Consider the following 22,874-nt stretch of genomic DNA (forward strand, 5'->3'; position numbering starts at 1 on the left):
TGATTTACCAGATGACATTAATTGTTTAATTATAATATTGGTTCTACCTTTTAGAGAGTTGATAACATTTTTTTTTAATGTTCATCTCAAGTAGTTCCAATGAATCCCTTTCTACTGTTGGCTTAAATTCCAGAATATTTAAGCAGCTTTGATGGCTCACTTGATTTCGACCTCGTTAAGAAACATGCTACTTGGTAATGCTTCGGATTCAGTCAATTCGAATTTGACTTTTTTAATTAAAGAAAAAAAATAATTTTGACCAATATTACGGTGAGAAAACTTGAGCGAGAGACTCTTTTCCCCTGTAACCTTAGCTTGTAATGAATATTAATGTTACACTTGCACAATTTGTACTTTTCAACAGAATTTTAATTAAACGATTTTTTTTTAATTCTTGCTCATAACGTGAACTCTAAAATAAGAAAAATTTAGTCAATAGAGAATGAATTTTTAATTGCCAAATATTAAAAGAAACCGGCGATCTTATTTTTTAAGCTCCAGAAATTTACTTACCTTTTATTCAGAATAAAGGTATTACACGTACAAAGTTGATTATATCTAGATGTATTAGGTTAAGGTCATATTTAAACTTGCCTGATTGCATGATTATTCCCTACTGAGACCCCCTTTCAACTAACAAGGCGGCTTATAAATGCGCATGCCACACTACAGGCGACCAAGATGCACGAGGTTGCTCGTTCCTTATATTGCTTATGTGGAGTTAAGGTCACCTGAAGGGAAAAACAATAACTTTTCGTGAATTCATGTAGCGCCTTGACGCTTCGTTAGCCATGAGATTTTCTCTTTTTGTAGCTAAAAATATTGTAACTTATAGTGCTTATTTATATCGTTTCGGGACACCTCGCATTTTGGTCCACGGAAGATTTATGAAGCATCTTAAAAATCTCGCTATTCCTCATGAAGACGGTTTAACTAGAGATCCCAGAATTGAAAAATTTATTAATATAATCATGAGGCATGGTGAAAAGGGTAAGGCTCGAGAGGTTGTTACTAAAGCTCTAAATTTAATCCAGAAACAACAAGTAAAAGAAGGTGTTCTATCTGTTTTTATAATACCTCCCCCTATTTGTTTTTTTTAGAATGGTCCATATATTTTTATAAGGCGATTCTTGTCCCTTTAAAGGTATTCCACCGAGAGAAGTTTTATTAAAAGCTCTTGAAAATGCCCGTCCTTATGTAAAAGTATCAGTTGTAAAATTAAACAGAAGACGCACTAAAGTGGTACAGTAAGTTACAGGTATACAATATGATACTGCTTAATTAATAATATTATTAAAATGTTAAGATGCCTAAAATAATACCTGAGACAAAGAGGATGCAAACGAGTATGCAGTTTTTTTATAAGTACACATCTCAAGGTTCCGGTGCTTCTTATCGAAAGCTTTACCAAGCCATTGTGTCGGCTTTTCAGTATGAAGGCAATACTTCTACCTTAATATATACATAAATATTAAAACAATTTATGTTACAAAGAGCTTATATAATAAGCTTATTGCTTTTTATAAATATTATAAACTCGTCTTTTTCGATTCCACTTATCTTTTGTGGATTTTTATTAATTCAAAGTAAAGTATAAATATTTTTGAGGTTACTAGGTATTTGTTAAATCTTTGTGAGCTTTTAGTTATCAATTTTTTTTTAATTTTTAACATTTATCAGAATAGTGATATACAGATATTATTAAAAAAAAAATTTAACTGAAGCTAATGGTTTACAAACTTTAAATATATCTAACTAATTTTTGCGTTTAGTTAACTGTTATTTATAATTATACAGGTCCTATAATGGAAATGAGGGAGAAAATGCATAAAGAAGCTGAACGCTGTCGCACCACTGTCAAATAATATAATAAAATTGGTCTCGTATATGTTTTATAATATAAAAAAAATAATTTAAAAAAGTTGTAGGCTTTTTCTTAATAAAGTAGAAGACAATATATTAAAACACTTAGCGATCAATTTATCGTGTTTTTTTTCCCCTACGTTCCCTTGTTTTATTTTAAAGGCGGAGGAGAGAATTTTTAAATTCCAAGCTAATTATATTTATTTTTAAAACGCGGAGGATCCATTATAGTTGCCTAAGAATTTTATTAAGTGAATGGAAGGTTTACGGCTCACGCACGCACAACTTTTTAATCCTTGTTTAAATACTTGTGCACGAATTGTTACAGTTAAAATTTCTACAGGTTATTTTTAAGAAAACTAAGGAAAGCAAAGAAGTATAAAAGGAAGTTAACAAAGAGATGAAATTTAAAGTAGCAAAAGATTTGAAGAAAAGCAGTTGCTTTTTAATATTGTTAAACTTTTTCTTTATATATATAAGAAATCTATTATTCGAGTCATCCTAACATCCATTACTGACGGCGACCAAAAAAAAACCTTCCATAGGAAAAAAATATTAAATCATAAAAAAGAGCTAAATGCTAGCATCCTGAAAAAATCCCCCTTATATTTCGGGGTTTGTAGTATGTGGCTACCTTTCGCACATTTCGTTGTCTAATAATATTGATCTTCGGAGAGTTACTACTCTTAACCCTGATCAACTTCTTTTTTTAAATAATATTTTTGTTTTACTTTAGAAAAATTATTGAGAAATTACCGCAGAGACCCTTCATGGTGAGAAAAAAGGAAGCCAAATTTTTTAGAAGTTGAGGAAAAGTACTTTACCCGAAAAATGCCGTAACCTTTCTTTAGCCTCAGTTAGTTTTTATATTTTTTAAACTCTAACTAGTTTTTAACACAAACCTTAAACAAAAGAAAAGTTATTTTGTATACATTTATAAAAATATCACTTTACAAAGTATAAACTGTATCTACGTGATAGTTTTAGATAATTCTCTCGAGTTATACACTAAAAAACTTTTATTAGTTAACCTTTTATTCTTTCACTTCGAGTGTTCGTGAAGTGAGTTTGCGAGTAAAAAAAATAGCAATACTATTTTGGACGAGTCTTCCTGAGACTTAACTAACTTTTAACATTAAAAATTGGGGTTTTACTACGTATATTCGTATTTTTTAACCGAAAGTTGGTTATCCTAAGCTTTTAACTTTGGTGGTTGTACTTTTCATTTTTATATAGATCTTTGCACTAAAATTAACAATTTTCTATTGCGTAGTATTAGTCGCTGGTGCGACAAGCAAACATAATAATAATAACTTTTTCAATTGCTACTAGGGTTAGGTATAAAATGTTACTTAGAATTATTAGATTAACTAATACTGTTAAAAAAAATTATAACTAGTATGACTTCATTTATTGAAAAAGGGAATAGTAGATCATTTAGTTACAAAAATTATTATTAATATACTTACACTGACAGTAAATATATTTCAATAAGGCCCATTGTTAACTGTTTAATGTAAAGGACTGCGAGTTTTGTTACCTTGTCGAAGATACTTTAACAACGGATTTTATGAGCAGTTTATAATTCCTCGTAAAAATTTTGTTTTTACATAAATAAATTAAAATTTTTATAGTAATTTTAAAAAAGCTGAGGCCCATGTCTTCATAAGAATCGAAAAAAGATACAGTTTAGTTGTACAGATAATTAAGTTAACTCGGCCGCTGACAGATGTAAGTTTTAATGGAACTAACACCATCAGACTGCCTTTCTATTTCGCAGTACTTTTAATTTATAAGGAACTTAAGTTAGTGTTTAAAGTGATGCTATGAATCTTCTGAGGAAATAAAATACAGTTAATTTATCGCGAATAGAATTCTTACTAGAAAAAATGCAACAACTTAACTTACTTGTTTTTTATAAAATTACATTTTTAAGGTGACTTTATGCCTAGTATATATGAAAATTAGTAACAGATATGATCAACTTTACATTATATTTTAAAATTAACTCAAAATTCGATGTTGCCAGTTACATACTTATTTTAGGCCACATAATAATTGTAACTCAGAACTAAACAAAGGCAACCTACCTTAAATAATTGACGCTAAGCAAAGAGGTTAAAGGATAAACAGAAAAGAATATGCCCTAATGTTCTATACTAAGTGCTGTTTCCGAATCAAAGATCTATCTTCTTCGCTATTTAGTAGCCTACATGCTGCTAATATTTGCAAATTGTTCTTGCTAACTACAAGCTGCTCCATGGCGGCGTCAACTCCTTAAGTATGAACCATGAACGGCTCTAAGCCTTCTAAAATAAAATTAACCCATCCATCGGCGCCGAAACACGACCAAGCCAGTTTCGACCCTTGATTTTACTAAATACTTTCTTCTTTAATTTTCTTCCGTTTTTGCTTTTGCGGCCTCTATTTAACACTTCACTCACGAAAATTTACTGCCTAGACGCCTCAGGTCGTATCTATGATCAAAGTGATCCCGTTTCTTATCTTTAACTGTGTCTTAACATGCTTTCCCGAATACTTTGTTTATACACCATTTTTAAGTACCTCTGCTACCTTCACAGGTCTGTATAATCTTCACCCTTTGTTTTACTTTCTGGGTATTCAACGTATACTCTGTCTCCCATGGCATCCTTATTGATAACTCGATATCGCGCCGCCTTTTTATGTCCATTTTCAATTTTTGCGTACGTTGTCTAATGCCTTACCGTGACTGCTCAACTTATCAGTACTACTATTGCTAGGGTTCTGGGCACCTTTTATTTCTTCTGACCCTGAAACTTCCTTTGTCATCATGTAAAAAGGAATAGCTCTTAAGACATTGCAAATTCTGTTGTGCTTATAAATATAATTATTCAGCAATTGAGGTCCCATTTTCTTCCGACAATTAACTTGTTTTTGCGAGGGCCTTTTAGAAGAGTTTGGGCGGCTCTTTCACCTATACCGTTGGACTGGTGGTATTTCACGGCAACAACTTGTGCCTTTATCCCCGCCTCCTTTAGAAAAATTACGATTGTCTAATAAAAGTAACGCGTTTTTTGGAACCTGACACATATATCTTTAAAGCCCTCCAGAACGAAACTGGCACTAACTTTATCTAAAAGTTTCACCCATACATAGCGCGAGTGTCTATCCACAGATCACCAACACGTTGTTATAGCCATTAACAGAACTAAGCATAACCATTATATCTGCTAACAAGCACAGTGGTGTTGAGGTCGTTTCAGTTAAATGTAATTCTTGCTTTGGTTTGAGCCTGCTGACAAGAGTCGCATTCTGTTACAGCTTAGCCCACGAGTCTATCTAAGCCGTTATTCTTAAGCAATTAAATTTTCTTATGCAAAACAATTCTTTATAAAAACGTCGCACTTTTTCTCAAAACTTTTTTCTTATAATGATTCTATTTGATGGCAAAACTTAGCTTCATTCTTCCTCTGAATAGCCGATCGTAACCGTGATATCAAGTCTGAAATAGATTACTTTTACCCGGAATGTATTTTAAAATACAATATATATTTCCCATTGTTTGCTTTATTCGGTAAATCATTCCTTTAACAACCACCCAGTCGTTGTGAAAGATACCTAAAAGACCCTTATGTTCCTTTTTTACAACTAATGCTTTGTCAGTCAGTAGTATGTAATCCATTTTGTTCGTACATCGTGCAAATGCTAAGACTTCTCAATATGTGAAGCTGTACTTAACCTGGGCATCTAAAAATTTCGTAATAACATAGGCGATGTATTAGACTCCACCAAGGTATCTCTGCAATATAATGCCTTCCATACCAACGTCGCTTGCATTTGTTTGGAGCACTAATTCATGTTCACAGGTGACATGTCCAGCACTTTTTTTTTTTCAAATTCTCAGCATGTCAAAGCAGGTTAACTCTTACTGCCTTCCTCCATTCAAATTTCGCTCCCTTTTAAGCATATTAATTTAGGGTTCCGTAATTATGGCAATATAAGTGATATATTGACTCCAAAAGTTAAGTGATTATGGGAAGTTGGTCAATCCTGCTTGTTTTTGGCTTGGTCCTATATATAAATGCTTGTATGCGGTCTTTACTCATTTAATGCCCCTTTTGGTTAGTTCCTTACAAACCCTGTAACTGAAGGTTTCGTAAACAACTTTTTATCCAATCTCAAATTGAAGTTAATATGTTCATATTTAGTAATCAGTTAGTTAAGTCTCTTAATGTGTTCTTCTTTGGAGTTACTTTCCACCAGGTAGTCGTCAATATAAATGGAAGTCTCTTTAAGACCGTTTGTACTACAATTCATACCCTCAAAGAGAGCGCTGATGTAACCAAAAGGCAGAGGCGCCCACTGCACACGTCTAGATTTAAGAAGCCTTTAAAATTATCGATAGTACTAAAATAAATTTTTCTCTACCATAATATTAATGTTTTACTCACTCGGCGCTATATACCTCTCTATCACATGTCTTCTATTTAGTCATTGAAGAGCGTCAAACATCCTCACTTATAATTCAGGTTCTCGCAGAATTTTACCCTTTGACGCTCCCTTGATGTTGAACTTCTCGACTATAGTTTACATGTGATTCAAATCCAAGTCGGAACTCTCTTCCAAAAAACCAGCTTTAAACAGTTTTTCGCTTCTCTCATGATTATTGCTATCTTTACTTTATCCTTTAATTCTCATTTAGTCCAGACAGGTGACATCGTATCTTTCACCTTAACTCTGTTATGACTTAAAGTTAATTATACTTTTCACATTCTGGTCCCACTTTAGTTATATATACGACGAGTCAAATTCTTGACTCCTGGACGCTCACTCCCATTCCACCATATATATTAACTTTAATTTAAATTCTCTAAATTAACTTCACTAAATTCTCATACTACTGCCGCCCTATCTATAAATACTTGTCCGTTAGGCGCCTATCATAACTTATTTTAACTGTCTTCTGTTTACTATTTTACGGTACAATCTTAACGGCTGACTTAGTCTCATTTACCAACTTGTACCGAAGATCGCGAAATGACCATTTCAGTGTATTAACACCCTGAGGCACAGAATTTATTAACACAGTAATATTTTTTTTAATACTTAATTACAAAATTTATTAGCAGAAGCAATGCCTACGGAAGCATATTTCACACCTTTAAACTCTAGAAAGTTTTGTTTCCCATTTCTATGTCCCCTTAACTAAAAAGTAACCAGTCAGCGAGCTTCTAGAGATGAAACTACTTCCTGGAGCTAGAATCTAGCAATACTTTACACATTAACCCTTTCACAACTGTCCTCTACAATTTCTACTTCGGGATGATCAATTGAGGTCTACTCAACAATCAATATAATTCTTAGAAGATTTTGAAACAGCGACATATTAGTGTAGAAGCTTTATTTTTGGTATTGTAAAGACTACAATCTTTAAAATAGTGAGACCGCTCCACAAGAGTAACACTTCAATCCCCATTTAATTTTCTTCCACTATTCCTATTATATTCTGGGTTAAGAGTTATGGGTTTTATGGTCTCTGTCTCTTATTCGACCATTGTGCGCCGTTATTTTTGATCTTTGAAACATACAAATCCTAATAATGCTTGTTCACCGCCTTGCACTTCTCTAATTCCGCTAACTTTTCTTGAGATATAAACTGCCTAAGGTATCGGTTGTAATAACTGAGCGTAGTAATGTCTTTCCGCTTAAAAGAAAGCGCTAGACTTTTTATTGCTTGAATGTCATGGGGCAACCTTTCTATAAAACGTACTTGAACTAGCTGTTATCCTACCTTTTATTGATTTACTCCCATTTTTACTGGCGTACCCTTTGTCTTCCAAAATTCTAATGCAGCAGTTGTTTCCGGATCTCCTACGCGTAGTTCACTGGGATTAAACTATATAGCGCCTTTTAGTAAGAGGGGCAGAGAAAGGAATGGGTGGTTTATTAATTAACCTGCGCTTGTACCAGAGCTTGACTAGTGTCTTGGTTGGCAGGACTTTTAGATAAAATAAATATGAGTAAAGCGTGCCTACAAAGAGATTAAAAGCAAATATGAAGGGAAGAAAATTCCAAGTCTACAGCCTCGTAGTTGGCTGCAATTAATACAAGCTCTTTCATTCGTAAGTGCGTGCGCGAGCCTGTAGTATTAGTAAAATGTTCTGAATTGTACCGGACAGTATTTGCTTTCAAGTTATTATTCGTGCGCTAGAATTAACAAACCTTTTAGAGCGCATAGCGCGACCCACCAAAAATTGCCACATTGCCTATAGGCGTCAAGTGCCTTGTCACAGATAATAAAAATGTGCCTTCGCCATCCGCTGCTCAAGCGCGGTGAGTGGATGACCATTTGGTAGTACAGTAATGGAAGTCTGGTATTCCGCTCGCAAAGTATACTCATTTTGGAGAAGCCCTGACAATCAGTTACCCCGTTTTACCACCATGTTAAACTCAGTTTTTCTAGGTGAGAACGAGCTAGCAAGCTGTCTAAAAAAGGCAATATAGCAATTAGGTTTATTTTTAATTTTTTACTTCACAGATATACTTTGCACCATATGACCTAGAGTGATGTAAAACTGCTAAAAAACTGCTAAAACATCAGGTGATTCCCAGTAACGAGACCCGAGGTTTCCTGGAGACACCGACTAATGTTGCTGCCAACTAGGGCCACCGTCTAAGACTCGTTTATGTAGCGATAAATAATAATATATGCACAAAAACATATATAAATTTATTCGCACAATATTTATCTCTATGGGACCTATAGCGCGATCTATTTTCATCTACCCCCTGCTAGCGCTTCTCTTTCCTCAAAGTAGTGGCTTGCGGTAATATTCTGGGCGGTTCTTTTAAAAGCAAATGCATTTTTCTTGGGGTTCTAAAGGGATGTAATCTAAGTTTATCTATCTAATTAACCCAACTCTGATTCAGAGATTTAAATAAGAACATGGATTAATTTTGATCTACACTGAATTAAGTAACTTTGTAAAAAGGCGTGGAAATTGAGTTTGGAGTTTGGACAACACTCGACATTATTAGTGATCTTTTTAATTTCGTTCTTTGATGTGATAATACTTAATGTTTACGTGCTTAGGCATCTCCGTACGTCAAAGAATATTTTTAATGCGTATAATGGGTTGATTTTAAGGCGTAACCTCAGTAAGACTGTTTATAACCAAAGTACATTATTGAAGACAGTAGCCATTGCAACATACTCAACTTCTCTGGCGCAAGCTTGGCCACAGCTAGTGTTTTTAATCTAAGATCTTCAAACAAACGAGATTTGCAAATCGGATTCAACCTCGTGGCCTGCAGCAGAAGAGGCTTTTAATTCATTGTTTCCTTTTAAAGATGCTTGAAGAGCGTAGTTGTGGGTTTCTTTCAAAAATCTTAGCACATTTAAGCTGCACTTAAGTGAATTTCTTTGTATGTTTTCAACTTTTGCTAAAACTTATTTACGAAGATCGAAATGGCTAATCTAGTATACAATTTGCTATCCAGTAATTTCCTAAAATTAATATTGATACGTGTAGTTAGTGCCTTTTAAAATAAGAGAGAGACGTTATTTATTGAGCATTCCGCAAGATTACAAATCGGGACACAATAAAACGTTTACTACTAAATGTTAATTTAATGTAACCTTCAATATCTCTGCTTTTCTCGATTATGTTATTTTAGATTCTCTTCGTTGTTTGTGTAAAACTTGAAAATCATCTGCATATGTGATCAATAAAGCTCAAAGAACATTAAACACTGATGCAAAGTTCCAATTTGAAAAGATCAAACTTGCCTGCTTAATTCGTAAAGGTCTTAAAATATAAAACTAAATCTCAGAATTGATGTAAGTGTCTACAAAATTTAAAACCCTGTGGGATCTCCACGTGCATACGGAACCTTAAGCAGTGTGCACATAAGCATGTCTTTTTCACTGTGAAGGGCGGAAGTCATTTTGGAACGTAATTATTCAATACTTCAGCATATGATTAGCTCCTATCAAACTTGCCTTCCTTACATTAATTACGTTCGTTTATATAAAGAAAGCTAGAAGAGATGCTTTCCACCCCTTTCGTGAAAGTTAGCTAAATTAAAAAACAAACGGTAATTATTAATTCCTAAGTTGGACTGGTATTTACGCGTTAATTGCGTGGGCCTACCAGAATGCCAGTGCTAGTAGACTACAAGCCTAAAGAGTAACTTGTTCTAGTTTTCCGGAGTTACAATTTTCACAGGAATTGCAAGTATAAGCTTATAAAGACTTGCTCTCAAACGCAGCACTTGAAGGCTCTTAGAGTTTCAACACTCTTTTTAAATGATTTTGTTTATAGCTGTAAATCATAATTTTGTAAGGCCACTATATGTAAATTTGATTTATTTTATAATTCTTACAATTTAAAAAAGTTGTATTAATATATGATACTTATACTAATAACCAAAATGAAAATATAATAACGACAAGAACAGAAATATAAAGGTTTTAGCAGACATTCTAAGTTTCTTGCAGAAGAACACTTTGTCACACGCAGTTGTATTAATATATGACACTTATACTAATAACCAAAATGAAAATATAATAACGACAAGAACAGAAATATAAAGGTTCTAAGTTTCTTTGCAGAAGAACACTTTGCCAAACGCAATTTTGTTTGCCCTTACACCATAGATATAGGGTTGAGCGTTACATTATTTATTAATATTCGAATGCTTATATTGTTAAAAGCTTTTTCTTTATGATTACCCCTTTTTCCTTTAGACTGTAGCAATACTTACATATGGATTTTGACTAAATGCTTAAATTATTTATCTTTTTATTCGGAGATAGGGAGGTAAAGTGTGCCGTTGCTTTACTTAAATCATGTCTGATTTTATAACGGAAGAAGGTGGATACACCTGGGAACAGGCTTATAAACGTACTTGGTATGTTTCCAAAGTATTTTTAGTATCTATAATATTTTTTAAGTTTTTGTTATTAATTTATAAAACATTGTCTTTATTAGGGAGGAAACTGAAGATGATCCTTCCCATACTTTGCTAGATAAAGTTAAAAATCGAGAATTGAACCGCTTGCGTTCAAGGTAGAGTTATATCCCCGTCATATTTATCATTTTTGTTTAGAATTATTTTTTGTGTTTTTGAGATTAAGAACTGAAACACCAGAACTCCAACGAGGCATGATGCGTCATTTTTATATCGTCATTGATCTTTCTTCTGCCATGGACGACACCGATCTGCGGCCCACTCGTCTATTATGCGTTTCTGAGGCAAACTTTTATATAATATACAAGTTTTTACTTATTTTACTTAAAATTCCTAATTTTTTTTAGATATTAGCTTCCTTTATCTCTGAATTTTTTGATCTGAATCCCATTTCTCAGATTGGGATCATCGGCACTCAAAATGGCACTGCTTTTTTTATCTCCGAACTTTCTGGTACGTTATTAAATATATTTATATAATGTATTTATATAATTAAAGTATTTTATTATTTTTTTAATATTTTATTACCATTTTAAACAAAATCATTAATAAAAGTAAATACAAATTTAAATAATTTAAAATCAATATTTTTCATTTTTTAAAGAAGGTAGGCTTAAAAAAGTGATTTTGTTTTTTAATTGTTAATTTAGTCAAAATTTGGCGAACTTAAATTTTTTTGATATTATAATTTTTACAATTAAGCTAATTTTTAATAAAGGCAAATATTAAACTTCTTAGGAAATTATAAAAATCATATACAAGTTTTGCGAGAAAAACTTCCAGCGATGAGTACAGCCGCTCCTCCTTCCCTACAGAATTCTCTAATTCTCTCAAAACATTCTTTGCGGTGAATCTTTTTAAACAACTATAAAAAAAAGTTAATCTGATTTCTTTGCATTTGTGTAGAAATTCCAGTGACTTTTATAATTGGAGCAAATTACATTGTCTCTTTTAATTTTATTTGTATTTAATTTTAATAATTATTTTTTTTAACATCTTTTTTAATCTCATTAAAAATATATTATTTTCACTTTTTCAAATAATATTAGAATTATTTATTCATTTAACATATTTATCGAATATTTATTTTATTTATTTTTAAGTTTTCATTCTTAATTTCTTTTTTAATTAAAATAAATTTAATTAGTTTTGGCGTAAATTGAGTTATTGTGCCCCCTTTAGTCCTAAATTATTATTAATAAAAATATTTGTTCTGATTGGTCAATTAAACTTTATCTGATTAATCAATTTACTCCAATCATTTTTGCTTAAAACTTTTCTTATTAGCAATGTACCATCGCACACGTCTCGTGAAGTTCTTATGATTATTGGAAGTTTGACTTCTTGTGATCCTTCGAATATTTTTTCTACTATTAAAGAAGTCAAGTAATACTTTTTATTAAACTTTTTTTAGTTTTTACTATTATTCTTATTTCTGTAGAGAGGCAGAAATCACATGCTCAGTGGTGGGGCTCGGCGCTCATATGAAGATCTGCCAGACCATTGCCGATGCTACTCACGGTTCTTTATTATTATTATTATTATTATTACTATTATTATTATTATTTACTAATTATTATTGTTAGGCCGTTACGATGTTATTTTACACGAGCATCACTTTAAAGAAGTTCTTCAGTTTTATCTTTCTCCTCCTTGCATATCAAGTAAAGCCACTCCTGCGCTTCTGGCTCTTGTTAAGAATTTTAAATTATAAATTATAAATAATAATAATAACAACAACAACAACAACAATAATAATAATAATAATAATAATAATAATAATAATAATAATAATAATAATAATAATAATAATAATAATAATAATAATAATAATAATAGGGCTTTCCTAGGCGTATTTCCAGCGAGAAAAGTTACCTTTGTACTTGGTGATTCCATAATATTATTTTGTTCTTTACGCGACTTTTGCTTTCCTATGAAGAGCGCTAAGCCAAACATTTTTCAATAATAAACTTTTATAAATATATTTTTCTGCGTTGCTTTTTTTTACTGAACAGTTTAACTCGGCTGTAACGAGCAAATTACAAAGACCAGAGCGCTATTGGTGCGCTCCAATTATAGTCGAGTTTTAGTATATCATTATTCTGGCACTTTATATATATATATTGGCTCAGTTTTTTGCAAAGTGTTGCTTGTTGGTTACAGTTTGACTTGAACGGTCGTTATCTCACCTGTCCTTTTGCAGCCACGGCTTAGTCACCCGGGAAGGCTACACATGCCCCACGTGCGCTTCCAAGTATTGCGACGTTCCTTATGAATGTGCCATTTGTGGACTGACCCTCGTGTCCTCTTCGCATCTTGCTCGGTACGTATTATGTTTTTGGTTCACTAATTGAGACACTTTTTTTAAATTTGGTGCTTATTAGCTATTAATTTAGTGCGGTAATGTAAAAACCTACCATCTTGGTTTTACCCCGTGGGTATTAACTTTTTCTTATTATTACAAAAGTTCGTATCACCATTTGTTTCCTGTTCCTCCTTTCGAAGACTATAAAGAAGAGCTTTGCCTCAAGTATTGCATTATTCCTTTTTTTATATTATTACTATAATCATTATTCATTATTGCTATTGTAAGTGCCACGTGTTGTGCATGTGGTTTTTTGTTGGAGCAGAAAGCGGGCGTTTCTCTATGCAAGTCATGCAGGAATATTTTCTGCACGTTGTGCGATTTGTTTATTCATGAAACCTTGCACAACTGTCCTGGCTGCTCAGTTTTATTATATAAAAAGAAAGACATTTGCGGTATTTTATATAATTTTATGGGGTTCTTTAGAAAAAAAAATAATAATTATAAAAAAACTGTTATTCTACAGAAAACGGAAAATAACCATCAAAATTTAATAGAAAGCATCACATGGATGGTTAATATAGAAAACATTTTCATATAAAAAGTTGTAAACGTGTAAAATTATGTTAAAGGCCAGTCAATAAAAATAAGCAGTTGTTAAGTTTCGGAAACCACATGCTTCCTCAACATGTGGTTGTCCTCCCTTCTCGTCATAGCATTGGCCTTACGAATATAGGGCATTTCTCCTTGTCCCGCTTTGTAATACATAGCTAATTTAAATTTATAATATAATAATAACAGTGATAAGTATTTATTGTAAAGCAAGTTCAGCCTTGTAATAAGTTTATTATATAACTGAACAATTTTTCCTAGGCATTTCTTTTAGTATGTTTATGGTGCCTTTTGAGGCATGGTTAAAGAAGTGTAGTGTCAACAGCCGAGTTTGGTCTTTTATAAGATAAGAAAAACAAAGTTATCGCTTATTGACTGCTTTCGCCAATTTTTTTCTAGTATCATTTACATCGTACAGAAAGAAAAGAGAGCAGAAGAAAAAAAAAAATCTTACAAAACTAATAACACTTAAAACAATAAAATGTTTACACGTAACCACAGACTATCACGCTATACTAGTGCTAGGGTTAAAAAAGCTCTAACTATTTGAAGAAAATTAAAAAAAAAGAAAGTAGTAAAAATTATAAAAACAAGTTATAAAGTGAGAAAAAAAATTATTAAAAAGTTACTATCAGCTGTTAATTTTAAAGATCTAGCATGTGAACTCAGTCTTCCAGAACGTTATAAAAACTTTGAAAGGCATAGTAAAAGCTTTAGTTAGGGTTAGACAATTAAACATAAGTTATTACTTAATATTAACATTTAGCATGAAAACTTTTACAACGTATGCATATAAATAAACACAGAAAAACTACAATTATCTTACAAAAGTTAATAGGAGCCCTTCAATATATTTACTAAACCTCATAACAAGTATGAGTCATAAATAAAATCAGTTAATACATAACTTATGTATTAAATTTCATAACGCTTAACACAAAAAAAAGTTGCAGCCTATAAACACACTACATTCACGCCACAGTAATTTAAGGTGGTATTAAAAAAAAAGATTTTCATAAACCATAACACTTGAAACAGAAGGCAACAGATACCTTTATATAAACAGATATAAACACCTTATATTTTTATATACAGGCTTTTATAATAGTCATCTATATTAAAATATTTAATTAACCTTTTAAAAGTACTTATAGCAAATAAAGAGATAACTGTAAAGAAACTTCAATTATTTAACATACCATTTTATTATATACTTTGCACGCAACTTGCATATAGTAAACGATACGACGCTTTACCCGTCAAAGTCGCGCAGTGTTATTTAATGCCCACTTGCCAACCGGTGTCGTCGTTGAAACATTATTTTTAATTGCCAAAAAAGCATTACCCTTTTTACCACGAAGAGAAGGTAAACCCACGCGCGAAATATTTGAGTCATCACCTACAATAAGCGCTCGTCACGTAAACTATATCGGAGAAGGTCAACTTTGCGTTAAAAGCAAAATTTCTTGCTGTGTGAGTACGTAATGTGTATCCGGTCATTCGTGACAAATGCGTGTGCTGCCTGGTCCTAGTACTCATTGGTAGCAGCTTTTTCGCTTTAGATAGGAATTTATTTATACTTTTATATTATTTAAGCTCAATACAATAAATAATAACTGTCCATCTATACCACATAAGGTGTAGTTGTTATGTATGTATAACGCTTTTTAGATATACATGATAAATACAAGCAACAAGTGTGAGACTTGCATACTATTATTATATATATTATATTTTAGTGTATATACCAAACTTTTATAATTATTGATTTTATATAATTTTTTAATATTTTTTTTTATAAAATATTTGAAATAGCCTATTCTTTTAATTTTATAAAGTAATTGATATAATGCTTTGCATAGTTATACGTGTAGTATACAAGCAATGTGTAAGGCTTTCACACTTTTATTATATATAAATATATCATATTTTGGTATATATTAAACTTTATATACTTTTTTATATAATTATATATTGACTTTATAAATATTAAATAAATTATTACATAGAACATTAAAATTGCCTTTCTTTTGATTTTAATATTAGTTTTCTCTTTATAATTATTTTTATATATCATGTTAAAGTATATTGTTATTTATTGTAGCTTTCTTGAATTGTATACTTCATTACGTTAATAATATCAATTAATCAAAATTTGTTAATTATGTTAATATAATATTTTTTCCTCGTTATTTGTATTGTAGTACACTTCAAACTTAGAGAATCAACAAATATTAACTATTTTTTATAAATTAATAAAAGTTAGCAAATATGTTTAGGCTTACTGAGAAAAATTTCTTAATAATTAATTTGAAAAATTTAGTATCATTTACAGCTTTATTAAACCCAGAAAAAAAATAAATAAGAAATGTTCTAAAGTAAACTATTCGTCATCATCGTTATCTTCAGGATTAGCGTTTTGTATAAGTGTAATACAATCGCCCTTTAGCATAATGGTGCCAATTTTCCGTCTAACACCAGTTTTCAAATAAATCTAAAATATATATAATAAAAAGTAAAAAAATTACTTAAAAGTTAACCAGATTCATAATCAAAGTAAGTAACTTTAGCATCGTTTTGTGCATTATGTTATATGTTATCACATTGTTACAATAGATTATTTTTATTAAGAATTATTGTAAAAGAGGGTTCACTCCCCAATTAATGTTCCACTTTAGTAGAACAAAACAAATTAACCCCATCTCTGGAAATAACAGCTGACTAAATAGAACTACTAAAGTAGAACAAAGAAAAGGAAGAAAAGTTAACTTCTTCAGCTTCGTTAATCACTAGATTCATATATTCATCAAATCCAGCAAATTGGCCTTCAATTCTCATATTTATTTGTTCACATAACCAAACCTGAAAAAGGAACAGTTCAATAATTATAAAATATATGAGCTAATAGAAATGGTGTAACCTGAACTCGAGCTTTCTTTTGAAGAAATCTAAAAATGAGACGTATAGGAGGAAGCTTGACTTTCTGAACTCTCGGCTTGGTGGACATGATAAAATATATATATCTAAAAAAAACTAAAAAATTAAATACAAAAAGATGAGATAGTGCAAGTTTCATAATAAATTAATATAAATATTTATATAAAAGATGTTAAGAATACGTTAATATTTTTCACTTTTAAGAACTACTAATAAGTAAATCTATGAAAGAGAATACCTATTATAACTTTTATTAAACAGCTTACGCTTTAGCAATAGATAGACAACAAGAAAAGTAGAAATTACCAACAAAACTCACCTATTTAATAAAACTAGTAGCCGACGGGTGCAGAAGCAAAGAGAAGTGAAAGGGAGGCACGCTTTGCCCCGATGCCTTCTCTAACGCCCTATTCCATTTTTCACCACGTGCCTTTAGCAAAGCAGCTTTCTTATGATTGTAACTATACAACGAAGTTATGACTTTAGGGCGGAAAGTTAAATCAATAAGTGATTTTTATCAATTATTAAAACCATTTTTAATACGAAAATAAAGGTTAGAAAGAAAATAGAGAGCTTTTTTTAAGGAATAAAAAAGGGCCGGACTACTGTTATGTAAAGTTCACAATATTAAATGTATTATAAACGTATACTACTAATAAGAGTGATGAAATTATATTTTATGACAAATTATTTATAAAAATTAAAATTGCTTAAAGTTGGGGATATATAAGGGAATATTTTCACCTTCTATTTGATTTTAAAGAAGCTTTATACAGCGTAATAATTATTTCTTATTTCAGGTTCGGTTCGTAAAATAATTTTTCATGTTCGTTAGGCAAATTCTTTGTTTTGGACCACTAAGTAATTATCAGTTTTTTAACTTTAAAAAGTACAGACAAGAATGTAGGCCTTAAAAAGTAAGTAATTGAAGTAGTACAATTAACGCTGTAGCAACATGAGTGTTAAAGTATAACAGATATGCAGTATTGAGTCTTCTTATCTTAAAATTACACGCTTTGTAACGAATTAAGAAGAACCCTTAGCTATAAGAATATATTAGAGAGCCTCACATAGTAACAACTATTATTGTAAATGGGTCCAGCTTAAGTCCATTATTATATTAAATTTTTGTAAAATTAAGCAACGAAGGTTTAAAATATTATAATGTAGACATCTAAAATTTTGGACTTCTAAAATAAAGATTTATAATAATTATTAGTTGCAGTATTTTCATGTGAGAGTTCTAGAAATATTAACTATAAAAATTAATTTGTCTAAAAATATTGCTGATACAGTTATTAGAATTATGTGCAGCAAGGAATTTTATAAGCTCAGCAAGTAAAATAAGATTTCACCACTGGTTTGTAGTAAAACTATATAACTTTTTGCTGTAAAATAGTTTTATAATTTCTTTATTGCATAATACGAAGTCCCCCTTTAAAAATTGTTACACGAGCGGACCATTTAGTGTTTTGCTAATTTGGGTTAGTTGAATGTTCTCGAATGTTCCTGAACGGTCGTAGATAACCTTAGCATGTGATTAAAAAATAGCTTCTATAAAGGGCCCGCAAGGACTGCTTTTCTTGTGTACGTTGAAGCTTGCGCAAGGGGACTTTTGAGTGGTAGTTGATCCAATGCGTGTTAGTTTGTATATCTGGAACGCGCAACGCAATAGAACTGTTGATGGTGTAATTCTTGTTGTTCTTCGTTACCATTTTAGGCGCTGTAGTTAGACACTATGCGAGAAGGGTGAGAGCTTTTAACTTAAAAGGAAAATAAATTAAAACGAAAGCTGGTCTTTATTTCTTATTAATGACTCAAGTTATAGAGGCTATTCGCTTAATTTTAAAATAATGTTATATAATTAAGTATTATTTAACTATTGTAGTTAATGTTGCTAATATTATTTTTGTTAATATTAGAATTATAGGTTTCCGTTAAAATATTTTTGGGACATTCGTGCTGGCCTGGAGTCCAAATCTCAAGCTTTAGCTTAGGACAGAAGGAAATTCCTATGTTAGCTGCTTAAATTATTTGACAGGCCCCGAAGTAGCTTGTGAGAACGAGCCATGGCGCCTTGGTTAGCATAACAAGAAAGTTAATTTGGTAGTATATCGGCCAAACCTAAATTTTGTTTAGTATCAGTTTGTTATTAAGGCTCTGGGAGGTAGAGAGCACTTCTTAAAGTCTTTGCTTTATTAATAGCGTAGCCGAGGTATTTAACGGGATGTTTTATTTATGTATTTGTAACACTGGTATGCTGAAGGCGTAATTTCCTCTATTAAGTGTTGGTGTTGGGCTACGACTACATTAATGATTTATTGCGTCATAACAAGAACAGACGCGCTTTTTCATCATACATTAAGAAAGAAGCACCAGCAATATGAAAAAAAATAGTAACACATTATATTATCATAGTGAAATTTTTATACCATTGATGAAGAGCCTGTCTGGGCCCTAGTAAGTCAGCTTTGTGAAATTTTATAAAATATGCTTGAGTAGGCTTAAGGTTGCACTCTCGATGTAGTTGGTTGTTGCGCCCAGACCAAAGGGCATCCACTTCCATCTTTGAAGGAAGTACCTGTAGTCGTATGTGCTGCTTAAGTAATAAACCAGGCAGAGAGGCGTAGATTATCAGCGGACTCAGAGCAGATTTGCATAAATATAGTTTGTTTTTATATATGTAGTTTGCTTTTCCTACATGCAAAAGGGTATAAAACGGCTAGGGCTTAACTGGTTTTGGTAACGACGTAAGAAAGATGCAGAATCTAGCTTACTCTGTCGCCTATTACCGCCCCGCAGGTATTTAAATTTCTTACTGCAAGAAACGGCGGTTTGATTTAATGAGAGAATGCGGATTAGAAAAAGTTTTTCCAAGTTATATTATAATAATACTACTTGGATGCATTAATTGCTAATCTCCGTAGCGGAAAAGTCTCGACAGTTTGCCTCCTGCTAACAATAAAAAGTAGGGCAATTCTCGCAGAGGTCTAGATGGGCAGTGCATCTTGGGTGACAGCACAACAATGGTTTTTTTATCGAGCTGGAAGGGGACCGTCAAAGGGAATGCAAAGCAAGGAGCACCACCTCAGGAAATCCAGCAGCTCATAGTAAAACTATGTGAGCGTCCTTATTATCTACGCCCAACCCAATAACTTCGTGGCCCTCAGGGGCAACTTGAGATGAAAGCAGTTATCGAAGAGCAAGCTGATAGGAGAGAATAGTGCCTTATCTTTAGCGCTAGAATAACCGTTTTTAAACGGCAAAGATAGCAGGCGACAGCTGTTTTTGTGTCTTCATCGGACGTCAGGTATAGAGAAAACCAAGGAAATTCAAGTATGGCACCTCAGACTCCTAAGGTGACATGAACTAAACTAAGGTTACATTCAGAACGGCAACTTGTTACCAACCTTAGGCCCTTGGCCCACCGCGTATTGCATATAGGTCTGAATTTTTTTTTTGCAGCCGTACGACATGGGCCTGGGAACAAGCTAATCGATCCTTACACCCAAGAGCGTAAGTGCTAATAAGAACGTTACCGAGAAAGCTAGCTATAAGTTAGAGCTCCCACTAAGAGCTCAACCTACACATTTGCCCTTAAAGGACTCTTAAATGAGGACCAAAACTTCAATATGCTGTAATCGCTGTATGAGGTAGGTTGCTTACTCCTACAGGAATGGCGGAACAACGTTGAGAAAAGCTTTTTTCTATTCTAAATAGGGGTTTTCGAAGAGTTTAATTATTTTGGTGGTATTTACTATAGTCGTTAATTACTTGGCTTTTAACAACGCTAGTTAAGAGATGACGTTGGTTAGGTTTGAATTAGTTTATTCGATAAGGATGTTTCAGCAGATAAACCACAATACCTAAGGAAATACGAAGTATTTGAAAATGATTTAAATAATATTCCTTCTAGTGAACAATACTCTTTTGAACTACTCGAATAATTCTTTATAGAAACAATATTTAAAATAAGTTCATACTAACCCTAAAGATGTTAGTAGTAGCACATCAGTAGGGATAACATAAGAGTATTGAAATATACAGTCATTGCGTGTTCTTTTTTAATTTAGCCTGTGCCCTTTCTGGATAGTTCTTCTACTCTATCATTAATACTAAAGGACTTGTATTTATGGTTAAAATTGGTTTGAAATAAATCATTTTTAAGTCATGGATGTCTCAAGTTTTAATAAAAAGTCATCTTTAGCTGGGATCAGGTTATCTCTGCTAGTTCATTCTTAAAATAGTGTTTATAGTTAGTATGAACCAGTATGTACTAGTCACCCTCTTTTTTTTCATTGCTATAACCTCTATATCGTCTTGGACAGACTTGGGCTTGCTCCCTTATGTTGAATAATTCTCCCTTTAGAGAACAATTAAAGACTTTGACATGATCGACACTAAATCTCTATTTTTTCCCTCGAGTAACGTTTTCTTATAAAAGCAAAGAAGAAACTGATCAGATCTTTACATACCTCGCTTACGGAACAAGACCAGCACCTGAAAGCTTACGGTATGGACACCAGAGAAAAGCAGGTAGGTAACTGCAAATCTTAAAGGGGCTAGTGATGATTTAAAAGAGGGGTAAACATTTGAAAATATAATTAAATGACAGGTTTGAGTGAATGAACGACAAAAAATGCTAGAAATAGACTTTTATTATGCACCAACGGATGTCCGATTATTTAAGAAATCGAAATCACAATCAGTTATGGACTTTTTCCGACCTGAGTAAAATATAACGCTCTTTTTCTTGCGTTTGCTCCATTCTCATGGATGAAATCTCTTTCTTATCCAGTTAGGATTATAGGGTGACCGACGGGTTTCTCCCCATAAGCATTGCAAAGAACTGATAGTTAATTATTACATCATGTCTAGTTCAGTGTTTCTTGGCAGACGGTCATCGCAAAAGTGAAGAGAGGCTAGCTAACAAGTTTACTAAACCCTGAATGATTAATAACAAATAATGAAGAGCCAGTGGGGTTTTTCTTTTCAATAAGGGACTAAGAGGGGCGTGAACAGATCCCAGTACGCGGTTAGAGTAAATGCTTTCTGGGGTACTCCCTTTTAAATTGCGATTACTTTCAGCACTCGTTCTCGTTTATGTCATGTGCTTTAAAACCTTAAGGTGCCGAATACATAGAGTGGATTGTATTTTTTTCCTAATTTATTAACAAAATAGGGCCTGTTATTTTAACTATAAAATTTCAAGTACTGATTAAGACCTAGTATAGAGATTTCAAACACTGTTTTTGTTTTTTGTCAGTTTTAACTTCTATTATCTTAGCGTTCCAAGTTCTTGTATCTATCCATCGCTCTTTTTATAATCTTCATAAAGCAGTCAGCATTTTTAAATTGAAAAAGTAGCTCCTCTACTTAGTGGAGTAGCAAGTCGCCGCCTCTACATTTGCCTTTGCATGTCTGCATAAGATGACGTTTGGAAGCTGGAGCCGGCAAACGCTTAGCGGCCCCCTACAACAGATTAATTGTGTAAGACCATCATACCGAAATTGAGTAGTTATCATAACTTTGCGGTTAATAGCATGACGCGAAAACTTAAGATTGTGGGTTGGATTCCTCTCGGTGACAGCACCCTTTCGGTATTTGCTGGGTTGTGTATGAAATGTGAACCATCAAGGTAGTTTGCATTAACAACGGATTCACGGAACCCTAGCCCTAACCTTAATCCCCTGCGCGCTTAATGTAACGAGGTGTGGTGTAACAATTCTGTTATATATAAGGCGCTAACAAAGTTTATGTACTCAACTTTTTTAGGCATTGGGTCAATGTCCGTTTACAATGAACTGCTCCGAAATTCATGTCCTTATATTTTGTATATTCTCGTCATATGTAATTTTTTAATATGATTTAATTGAGATAAAGGCAGGTGGATAATAACCAAAAAATTTTCTGTTGCTATTGATTAAGTGCTTTTCTCTTGAGAACTGTGAGCTGAAAACTTGTTTATAAAACACTGCGTTGCGTGTACTAAAATCTTTTAGTAGTCCCCTTCTGTGCTTAAACTCCTTAATATATAAAATTTATGTGTCATATGCTTTGGAAAAAAGTTAGTAAATTTTACAACTTGTTTTTCATACGACTAATTATATTTTTTTCGAATAATTTTGCTCTGCAATAATTTTTATAACTTTTAGCGCGGCCTATTAGTTAATGACTTTTCTTTTATTAATTTAACTTTTCT

At 32.4% G+C, this 22,874-nt stretch overlaps 3 protein-coding genes across 4 annotated transcripts; 2 read left to right on the forward strand and 1 right to left on the reverse strand.

The window, feature by feature from the left end:
* Positions 1–756: 756 nt before the first annotated feature.
* Positions 757–2,648, forward strand: LOC135120651 (small ribosomal subunit protein uS7-like). 2 transcript variants are annotated; one of them, XM_064044988.1, is made up of 5 exons: positions 757–1,053; positions 1,124–1,242; positions 1,307–1,439; positions 1,798–1,878; positions 2,600–2,648. In XM_064044988.1, exons 1-4 carry the CDS (start codon positions 792–794, stop codon positions 1,863–1,865), a joined length of 582 nt encoding a protein of 193 aa, XP_063901058.1. In that variant the 5' UTR covers positions 757–791; the 3' UTR covers positions 1,866–1,878; positions 2,600–2,648. The 2 variants fall into 2 exon arrangements, with proteins under 2 accessions (XP_063901058.1, XP_063901059.1); XM_064044989.1 differs by having other exon boundaries at positions 1,145–1,242.
* An 8,048-nt stretch (positions 2,649–10,696) lies between these two features.
* Positions 10,697–15,062, forward strand: LOC135120650 (general transcription factor IIH subunit 2-like protein). Its single transcript, XM_064044987.1, has 12 exons — positions 10,697–10,758; positions 10,839–10,916; positions 10,979–11,102; positions 11,166–11,271; positions 11,557–11,665; positions 12,106–12,204; positions 12,260–12,339; positions 12,405–12,511; positions 12,658–12,704; positions 13,022–13,141; positions 13,286–13,348; positions 14,972–15,062. Exons 1-12 carry the CDS (start codon positions 10,697–10,699, stop codon positions 15,060–15,062), a joined length of 1,086 nt encoding a protein of 361 aa, XP_063901057.1.
* A 1,037-nt stretch (positions 15,063–16,099) lies between these two features.
* LOC135120645 (probable small nuclear ribonucleoprotein E) lies at positions 16,100–17,012 on the reverse strand. Its single transcript, XM_064044982.1, has 4 exons — positions 16,992–17,012; positions 16,656–16,758; positions 16,505–16,597; positions 16,100–16,229 (listed from the first exon to the last, which is right to left on the reverse strand). The coding sequence occupies exons 2-4, from the start codon at positions 16,740–16,742 to the stop codon at positions 16,119–16,121; spliced, it is 291 nt and encodes a 96-aa protein (XP_063901052.1). The 5' UTR covers positions 16,743–16,758; positions 16,992–17,012; the 3' UTR covers positions 16,100–16,118.
* Positions 17,013–22,874: the final 5,862 nt, after the last annotated feature.

Source organism: Zophobas morio, unplaced genomic scaffold (assembly GCF_036711695.1).
Source record: "Zophobas morio isolate AGI-343-1 ecotype UQ-CSIRO unplaced genomic scaffold, CSIRO_AGI_Zmor_V1 ptg000403l, whole genome shotgun sequence".
Taxonomy (NCBI): Eukaryota; Metazoa; Arthropoda; class Insecta; order Coleoptera; family Tenebrionidae; genus Zophobas; species Zophobas morio.

What these genes read in the sequence shown, in the direction of transcription:
- LOC135120651 (XM_064044988.1), top strand. Translation starts at nt 792, where the DNA reads ATGAGATTTTCTCTTTTTGTAGCTAAAAATATTGTAACTTATAGTGCT. An exon ending in GAAACAACAAGTAAAAGAAG is followed by an intron (nt 1,054 to 1,123) that starts GTGTTCTATCTG and finishes TATTTTTATAAG; the next exon opens with GCGATTCTTGTCCCTTTAAA. An exon ending in GTCGGCTTTTCAGTATGAAG is followed by an intron (nt 1,440 to 1,797) that starts GCAATACTTCTA and finishes ATAATTATACAG; the next exon opens with GTCCTATAATGGAAATGAGG.
- LOC135120650 (XM_064044987.1), top strand. Translation starts at nt 10,697, where the DNA reads ATGTCTGATTTTATAACGGAAGAAGGTGGATACACCTGGGAACAGGCT. An exon ending in TCTACTATTAAAGAAGTCAA is followed by an intron (nt 12,205 to 12,259) that starts GTAATACTTTTT and finishes TTATTTCTGTAG; the next exon opens with AGAGGCAGAAATCACATGCT. An exon ending in AAAAGTTACCTTTGTACTTG is followed by an intron (nt 12,705 to 13,021) that starts GTGATTCCATAA and finishes GTCCTTTTGCAG; the next exon opens with CCACGGCTTAGTCACCCGGG.
- LOC135120645 (XM_064044982.1), bottom strand. Translation starts at nt 16,742, where the DNA reads ATGTCCACCAAGCCGAGAGTTCAGAAAGTCAAGCTTCCTCCTATACGT. An exon ending in AAAAGAAAGCTCGAGTTCAG is followed by an intron (nt 16,598 to 16,655) that starts GTTACACCATTT and finishes TTCCTTTTTCAG; the next exon opens with GTTTGGTTATGTGAACAAAT. An exon ending in TGATTAACGAAGCTGAAGAA is followed by an intron (nt 16,230 to 16,504) that starts GTTAACTTTTCT and finishes TATATATTTTAG; the next exon opens with ATTTATTTGAAAACTGGTGT.